The 8,677-nt window shown below is 38.5% G+C and overlaps 2 protein-coding genes across 3 annotated transcripts; both read right to left on the reverse strand.

The window, feature by feature from the left end:
* Nucleotides 1-538: 538 nt before the first annotated feature.
* On the reverse strand, nt 539-3,218 carry caspa (caspase a). Its single transcript, XM_056763549.1, has 7 exons — nt 2,847-3,218; nt 2,098-2,261; nt 1,831-2,007; nt 1,467-1,701; nt 1,259-1,375; nt 978-1,087; nt 539-893 (listed from the first exon to the last, which is right to left on the reverse strand). Exons 1-7 carry the CDS (start codon nt 3,112-3,114, stop codon nt 786-788), a joined length of 1,179 nt encoding a protein of 392 aa, XP_056619527.1. The 5' UTR covers nt 3,115-3,218; the 3' UTR covers nt 539-785.
* A 1,049-nt stretch (nt 3,219-4,267) lies between these two features.
* On the reverse strand, nt 4,268-7,577 carry etsrp (ETS1-related protein). Of its 2 annotated transcripts, none has more exons than XM_056763552.1 (8): nt 7,442-7,577; nt 7,052-7,133; nt 6,268-6,345; nt 6,061-6,150; nt 5,769-5,957; nt 5,448-5,687; nt 5,221-5,339; nt 4,268-5,055 (listed from the first exon to the last, which is right to left on the reverse strand). In XM_056763552.1, exons 2-8 carry the CDS (start codon nt 7,131-7,133, stop codon nt 4,780-4,782), a joined length of 1,074 nt encoding a protein of 357 aa, XP_056619530.1. In that variant the 5' UTR covers nt 7,442-7,577; the 3' UTR covers nt 4,268-4,779. The 2 variants fall into 2 exon arrangements, with proteins under 2 accessions (XP_056619530.1, XP_056619529.1); XM_056763551.1 differs by having other exon boundaries at nt 6,268-6,378.
* Between the last annotated feature and the right edge of the window lie 1,100 nt (nt 7,578-8,677).

The raw sequence follows: 8,677 nt of genomic DNA on the forward strand, positions 1-8,677 counted from the left end.
AAATACATTGTAGAATTATTAGACAGTAAATTAACAAACAAAAATAGTTTGTTACATTCACTTGTTTTACGGAGGAATAGTGATAAAAGGATAGTTCACCCTACATAAATCTGTCATCATTTATTCAACCTCACGTTGTTCAAAAACCTGGGTTCATACACATCTTTCTTCCGTGAAACAAATGAATGTTTTTTGGTTACCAACATTCTTCAAAAACCTGTTCCGTGTTCAGAAGAAGTCACTCAGTCATACAAGAAAAATAAATAGAATATAAGGTTTAACTTTCACGTTCAACTCAGGCAAACAAGTTGATCAAGTGAACAGACAAAGAGCTGCAGCGCAAAGACAATGCTTACACCTGGAGGCAACAGTCAGGTTGAGGCTAACAGTACAATCTCATATAGTAATAATGTGAAAAAAATCATGCGTCACAGGAATCATACTGCATGTTTCCAATTTCACTTGCAAACATGGATGATGTGAGGAATCCCAACATAACCATCAGACATTCCAACAGAGTAAATGCACTCCTAGTGTGAAAATTTTATCAATTTATTAGTAACATTTGAAACATAATGATAAAATTATATGACAATCATATGTTCGAAACATACAAACAGCCCTATTTACAAACTGGACAATGCAATCATCAATTCGTTTTTCTCTTGTTTGTTAAATATATATCAGACATAACAGGAATGTAACTTAAGCATGTTCAGGCTGGTTGTACAACAGACACGAAGACTACATGCCACCTATAATTCACAGAGGAATTAAGTATGCCTTCAGAGTCCAGGGAAAAGGTAGAAGTGTTTGGTCAGTGTTGCTCTGTCTTTACACACCATTTGTTTTAAGTGTCCCATACGTTTATCACTCTCAAAGCATCTCATAACCTGCAAAAAGGGAATATTATTGTGATTCAAATGTAAGAAAAATTCACACAGACTTTGTTCAACTTGCAGCAGCATTTGATTTACCTTCCTGAACAATTCCTCAATGTGATCCTTATGTGCATCTTTCCTAAACACCTTCAGTATGCTCCGGACATAGAATGTTCCAAACTCAATGTGCCTGTAGGATTTGGTGTCTGTAAGGAAAATTCAACAGCGGAGCATTGAATTAGCACATCTGGAAAAAAACTCAGTAACTTTAATAATAAAAACCTCCTGTCAGACATGAATAATTCTCTGACACTGCAAACCGTCAAGTGATCTCAGGATTCTGATTTGAAATGAACAGTGTGCCTCTGAATGCTCACCGGGGGTGCAGGACAAGAGTGAGATAAAATCTTTCTCTTTGTGCACAAAGTCATCTGCCTCTATTCCCATTGGCTCCTGAGGCACTCCATCACTGACCCACACACGTCCATTTTCCTCTGAAAATCAGCAGCATATGTGAAATAAGATGTGGTGAACATACACTGATGTTATGATGACAATTGACTGTATTTTTAAACATTTAAGTACCTCCCCTGCAGGCTTGGATAAGAATAACCTTTGGTTTATCAATCAGAGCTGGACAATTCGCTGAGTTCAGATGCTTGTAGATTTTTTCAATAGGGAAGACGTCCTTGTTTTTCTCATCATAATTGATGCCTAAAATGGCACCCAGAGTTCCATGGGACATTAACACCACAAAGGTGCTGTCTGAATTCTCATGTTCATCTCGTTGAGCAAAGTTCTTGATGGCTTCATCCATTTGCTGCCAAATCAAATGCACATTGTTACATAAATGAAGACCAAACACCGAAAATGAAGTGATATGTACATAACACAAAGATGTTAGCTGTAAAATGAGCAATTCCTCCTTTAATAAATGTTACTAACGCACGTTAGCAGAGAGATCGTTATGTTTCACAACGTCATAATCCAGCTGCCGTAGCAGGCACTCCATGTTCTCTTCATCTTTCTCCGCACCTTTTCTATTCAGAGACGTCTTCTTAAAGTTTTTGTTGGTGATAACCAGGGCCAAGCGTTTTCGTTTGGACTTATCCAGTTGTTTGTAAACCTAAATGCAAACCCATTATTGTATTATTGTATTATTGACAAAAAACAAGATTGTTTTTCCTTACAGCATTGGTGAACATAGAATACTTGCCTCCTCGCCCTTTTCTTTGAGAATTTTGTCTTTAAACGATAGGCTGCTTGGAGTAAAATGTTCCGGATAGTCATCTGACAGATAGTCATCAGTCTTCAGATCATTTGGTGATGGTTTTAGGTCGACCTCATTAGGTTGAGCCACTGGGGTGCCTACAGAAATCACTGTAATAAAAAATATAAAAATATTTAATTAGAAAATGAAACCACACTTTAATCAATCATCTTTGATAACTGTATAAATCTTTTTAAACAACTGAGACTGAAATGTTTGGCTAGTCAAAAATGTAACATTCAGCGGTCACAAACAAGTTGTTTTACCTTTCTCTTGAAAATATATATATATAATTTTAATAATAGTGAAAACAACAGTGATTTTGAACCTTGACATTTAAAGGTCCAGTCAGTGAACAGCGAATTGTAACCAACCGCTCGCTCAACCCATCCCCCCCCCCCTTCGAAACACTACGACGGCTGACAGCGCATGGCAAAATACAAGTAAGGGGGTCCGTGGTGAATGTGGATAGAAATAGCTCTATAAAAATTTAACGCTTCATTGTTTAAGCTTTTTATCCACCTCTGAGTGCATAGCTATGTATATTATATTATATTGCATTTCAGTCAATGGATCCTCCCAGAAATGACACACCTTAAAGGTTCAATGTTATGCCTACAGTGAGTTAATAAGTAATTGACATAAAAAGTAAAGATGTGTTGCCAGGTTAATTATTAAATCTTTTTTTAACTTACTTTGCTGTGTTTTCTCTCTCAGCTCCTTTGCTTGTTCATTGCACGCGATAGCTCCTAAAATCTCGAGTGTTACTGCAACAGCTCCGTTCGAAGTAAAATGAGTTATCATCAGATCTGCAAGATCTAGAGAGTCTTCGATCTTCTCGATCGTAGCTCTGCGGACGCGCGGTTCTTGGTTTCGATCGCACAACTTGCGTTTAAATTTCTTTTGATCGCTTCCCAGATCATCAAAAGTGTCGATCAGGTGATCCTTAATGGTTTTGTCCATGTTTCATTAGACTGTTCTTTCGTCCTCTAATGCCTGTTGTTCAATAACGTTTTCACGAAGTGAAAGTAAGGCTCATGTAAGCGCATTCCGCCCTTTTCCTGTTTGGGTGAATTATCAGTCAATTCATGTATTCTGTTCCTTTTAACATTAATATACCGTATACATGGGCGTAAATCTCATTTAACAGTAGGGGGGGACAATACACATAAACTTTCTCAAGATCAATTTTTGAAGGGGACACAAATAATACAGTCAAAATTGTACTAACTGACACAAAGCGACAATATGCATTAGGTTCATAGGTTTATCATGCAGACTTGCAGTCATATTATAACTGAACTGTCACATACTGTAATACAAGTGAACAAAACTGATTTTTTCCATTTATATATTTTTTGTCACTGTTCTGATGACAGGAAACAAATATAAAAACACACTACCCATGACACTACATGTTAACAATGAGTCACTTTTTAAACGCTTGTTATCCTGATTTTTACTGCAGCATCATAAAGTCACCGTGCATCGACATATGAGTGGTTATTATTGTCCCCTCGTGCACTGCCTCCGCCAACAAACTTTGTTCATGTAAGTGTAGCCAAACAAACAGTCAGTAACAGTGACAGGTGCTTAAATTCTGTGTTGTACTCGCGGATGAATCGCCTGAGTTTCAGTAAACTGAATGTTTAGCTTATACGTCGCGCATATACTGCACAACATAGATGCTGAAGAACGACCTTCTCCAACTGAATGAAAGCTGTGCACCTTTTGTGGAGGCTAGATAAAGTGCCAACGCCACAAAATTGTAACCGGTATGTTCGCGGCTGTGTGTGACACGGGACCTGAATGGCAGGATCGGTGGCTAATTGTGGCCGTTAATGTTCACATCATGCCAGGTCGTCAAAAATAAAACAATGCATGAGAAACGGCTTCGGAGTGTGAGTTGCAAGGAACTAACACTCCGATTAGTTGGAAAAAATGCTTTATAAATTTCATTGTTCTGTTAACTCAAAGGAAGATTTTGAAGAATGTAGGAAATTAAACCGTTCTGGGGCACTTTTGACCATTACATTTTTTCACACCATATTTATGGTGGCCAAGAGCTGTTTGGGATACAAGCAGTCTACCAAATATCTTTGATACAACTCTAGGGTGTGTAAATGATGACAGAAGTTTTATTTTTGGGTGAACTGTCGCTTCATAAGATCATATATTTTTGCAAAGTGAGCCCAACTTTTGATAGTATAGATTTGTGATACTGATATAAAATTTCCACATTAATGACTGGCCAGCAACATTTTGTGAAGAAACATTTACATTGACAACATTCAGTTTATTTACAAAAATTCACAATCTGATGTCACAACATCAGTTTACAAAACAGAAAAGATACATTTACAAAATTAGTATTCCAACATCAAAAGAGGTAGCTAACGACAGTTTTAAGGCATCCATCTAACTGTATTCCATTAACAGAAAACAAACTGGGGCTATACATATTTGATCACTGATCTGGGATGTCTCAAGGCTGCTAAAACTGCAGTCCCCAATGTTTTTTCGCTCCTGCAAAAAATCCTGTTCAATCTTAGAATGCTGCTGTCAGAATTCAAGCCTCGACATGACTTGTGATGTTTGTCAGTTCTATTTGATCCTGACAGATCTCCTTTAATGTCCCCAGGACTCTGTGGTTTCCTCGGATCTAGTTGTGCTTACTTTAGACTGTGGAGATCCTGCATTTGATGGCGAGATGTTTAGACTGGCTAAAACCTCTTGTGCCGTTTTCCCGAGCATGCCCTGAACGTCGCAGACAAAGCGGTAGACGTAACGTTTGCCTGCTGTTTTGTGAATTATGTTTTTGTGGTAGTAATAACGCAGACCACGACTAAGCTTCTCGTAGTTCATTTTAGGCTTGTTCTTACACTGGCCCCACCTCTTTGCCACCTGCAGATTAGAGGGAACATGGTGAGTGTCTTAACACAACCAGTTAGATTCGTTTTAAAAAAATCACGGATGAGAAGATAACACATGCCCTCTAGTGTAAAATGTCTGCATTTTTTTAAAAGACCAAGTTCGACCAAATGTGTTTGATTGAGGAATGAATCTCACCTCTGCAGGATCTGACATTTTAAATTCCCAGCCATCCCCGGTCCAGCTGATGAAGGTGTGGCAAGCGGAGTCCAGCAGAAGTTCCAACAGAAATTGCCACAGCTGAATAGGTCCAGATCCTAGTGCAGAACAATCAATATTGAGTTATACATCATGACAAGACACATTTTATTTCACTTTTTCATAAAAACAAACAAACAAAGACCTTCTATAACAGAATCCCTCACCTGGATAAGCAGACATTGGTGTCACGTCTCCCTCCCTGTCTGATCTTTGAGATGGTGCACTACGTCTCTTGACCACACGGGGGCAGAATGTCTCTGAGGGTTGAGAAACCGGAGGGGAGGAGGAGGATGGGGGCTGTCCAAGCATGGATGTGCAGTAACCTGGTGAGGGGTAGTCGGACCAATATGGAGACCTGCTTTGTTGGTCGGCTTCATACAAAGCATATGTTCTCTCAGCATCACCTGAACAAGAATTAAATATAACCTCATTTATCAAACACAGATTTATACAAAAGGAATTCAGGGATTTGAGTTAATACTCACCCAGATGTTCCAAATTATTGGTGATCAATGATCTTGGAGCTTTTCCAGGTTGGTAATGACTGCTGGTGTCCATTCCTGAGCTGAAAGGACCGTTTTGGGCTGGAGGACACAGAGGGACAAGGTTCTGGTAGGTTTGAGCAGTCTCTTGAAAGCCAACCTGTTGTCTATCTGCTATCATTCCCTCTGGAACTGAAAAATAAAATTGACAGGTTACCTAAAAGGTTTGGAAAATGTCTGGAAAGTACTTCAAGAAAGAAGAAAATGGTTTGTACTGATATATTTCAATACTCACTATTCGTGTATGATGCCCAGCAATTAAACTCAGGGAATGAGTCCAGATTAAACAGTCCAGAGTCTGTGGAACTGATCGTCTGAGTGTTACCTAAAATGAGTAAACACACATTTGTATGTTTTTAATCATTGAAATTCCTTGTTTGCTTTTTAAGTCTTCAACAATTAACACTGCTGACAGAAATTTGTGAGAACATTTTTTTTTTACCTTTGGAAGCATGTAAATGCTCCTTATGGGGCTCAGAGTATGTTTCAGGATACTGGTGCTGGGCTGGTCCTTTACTGTCTAATAAAAAGGACAGGTCTTCACCACTGTAGTCTGGAGGTACATTATCAAAGATATGAAATGAATGAGAGCCAGCAAGAAATGTGATGCATAGAATTAACAAATGGACCGGATCAGATTACAGATGTTTCATTTCTGTGAAACTCAAAACCCTAAAGTTTTCTTCACCAGTCTAAAGTACGCTGGGATAAAGGAAACGCTATAAAGCGACTCTGACAGGGTGATGAAGAAGGCTATAGGAGACAGGGTGCTAAATCGGTTTGAGGAGGAAGTCTGGAGGAAAGGATTAGGAAGAGAGGGAGGGAACAGAAAAACGGGTGTATCTTTAACCTGACCACCCCGTTTTTTTACATCCCTGAATGGGACATTCCTAAATCTCAGAGCATGCACAGCCTGACACCCCCTTTTCCTGATGAGCTTTGAATTAGTGCACGCAAACAAGATGTCAAGGTCTAATTTTGGGGGGTTTGACAGGGGTGTTGCAAATCTGCCTTCACAGCTGAAGGACAAAGGAAATGTTTTGCACAGAGATTCAGGAAACAAGGCTGGAGGAGCACTACAGCCCACAAAATGTGCTGACTTTTCCCCTTGAGGGCTGAGTGAATGGATAATAGAAATTATGGGCATCTATATTATAAATTATATTGAGAATCAGTTATTTTTATAGTTTAAATTCAATGATGATAGATAAAAAGTGGGAAATTACCATGAGAACTGAAGTCAAATCCACCAGGAACTTCTTGAGTTCTGAAGTCTTCTGTATAAAATCCAGCTTGATACATTTCCATCTGAAGAAAGAAACATTTTTTTTTCCATTTGAAATTAATTGAAATTTCAGCCATTCCTGTGATTCTTTTTTATTTAACATTTTAAACAGGTAAAATACTAAAAGTTAGTTATAAAATTCACAATAAATGTATTGTTAAATCACAGACTCATTTACAAAATTAATTATCAATGTTTAGCACAATGGTCCACTATCTTCAATATCAGCAATGAATCAACACTTGTTGATCAAATTAAAAAAATCTCAGATTTAGTTCGTATGACATAAAAAGATAGATTTAGTTCCTATGAAATAAAAAGCTGATCTTACCTCAAGTTTCTCAGAGTCTTATTCCAGATAGTTAGGATTTGCTGCACCCTCAAGCGCTGTTTTACAAGTCCGTTCACTGTTGGTGCTTCACTCGGGCCCGTTATAAAGAGGCGTTGCGCGATGGGGCGTGTCTCCGCGCGCCCTGTGATGGAATGCGTCGTGACTGCGTTTCCCTCGTGACGTCAGACAGGAGTCACGACCACAGATTTGTTACCCTTTCATTCATAGAAAAGGTGTCCGTAGGGAGTTGAAATAAAGATTACAAGACGTTTAAAACAAATAAACAATGTTTAGATTGAACGATCCATAGGCCTTTGGCGTTTCAAATACTTAATTGGAACACAAAATGTAAACGAAGAATGCAACAAATGTGCACTACTGCTGATCCGAATAATAATGATATGATACATTTGACAGGCCATATTTTGTTAGATTATTATAAATAAGGAACGGTAGACAATTGTGACCTGCACCACACTTTAAACTTGTGGTCAACGTTTAATTGTGCACGAGAATTGGTTCATTCAGTGCATGTCGATGCTGAGGGCAAATATTTTTCACAAATGAAATACACAATCGATAAATAAATAAGACAAGTTATTTGTTAGGGCCTGTTACCACCCTTTCGCATATTTTATGTAGGCTGTACCACAGGGGAAATATTTTCAAATCTCAAAAAAAGTTAGAAATAAGATCAATCAGAACCAACAACTTTGCCTTTATGAGGCGTTCGTATCTTTAAAAGCCATTCATGAGAACAATAGACTGTAAAATTCCGAGTCGAGCAGGCCTGAAATCACGGCGTGAGTGCTTTGGACAGATAAGACCAGCCCAAGGGTCTTGTATAAACAAACACCTCAGGCCATTTTCCTCCGGCGCAGAAAAAATACATCTGGAAAAGTAAGTTGCCAAATCGTGCTAAGGCTTGAGTCGTGATTGAAGCGACCCGCACACCTAAGAGGATACAATCAGTGTCAAATTCCCATGACACCTCCACACACCCCTGCTATGCGCCTATTTCAACATTTGTGCCTAAACGATGTCTTTACACTAGAAGAGCACGATCATCCCATCTACAGAAAATTAATGAACCGTAAAATCCCACATGAATGATTTTCACAGAATTTTGAAATAAAATCGATTTATAAACGATTTATTCTTTAATTTGTTAATTTATCTTTTATTCAAGGGCATGCAACTTGTTTGTGTGTACATTACGCAGCTCATATTTTTGGT

This window comes from Triplophysa dalaica, chromosome 12, assembly GCF_015846415.1.
Source record: "Triplophysa dalaica isolate WHDGS20190420 chromosome 12, ASM1584641v1, whole genome shotgun sequence".
Taxonomy (NCBI): domain Eukaryota; kingdom Metazoa; phylum Chordata; class Actinopteri; order Cypriniformes; family Nemacheilidae; genus Triplophysa; species Triplophysa dalaica.

Excerpts from the sequence above, each read along its gene's own strand:
- caspa (XM_056763549.1), bottom strand. The coding sequence starts at position 3,114 with ATGGACAAAACCATTAAGGATCACCTGATCGACACTTTTGATGATCTG. Across the intron at positions 2,008-2,097 it reads TCAAAGAAAAGGGCGAGGAG|GTTTACAAACAACTGGATAA; the intron begins GCAAGTATTCTA and ends GTTTGCATTTAG. Across the intron at positions 1,702-1,830 it reads ATAACGATCTCTCTGCTAAC|CAAATGGATGAAGCCATCAA; the intron begins GTGCGTTAGTAA and ends TTGATTTGGCAG.
- etsrp (XM_056763551.1), bottom strand. The coding sequence starts at position 7,133 with ATGGAAATGTATCAAGCTGGATTTTATACAGAAGACTTCAGAACTCAA. Across the intron at positions 6,379-7,051 it reads ATTTGACTTCAGTTCTCATG|ACTACAGTGGTGAAGACCTG; the intron begins GTAATTTCCCAC and ends ATGTACCTCCAG. Across the intron at positions 5,340-5,447 it reads ACCAATGTCTGCTTATCCAG|GATCTGGACCTATTCAGCTG; the intron begins GTGAGGGATTCT and ends GTTCTGCACTAG.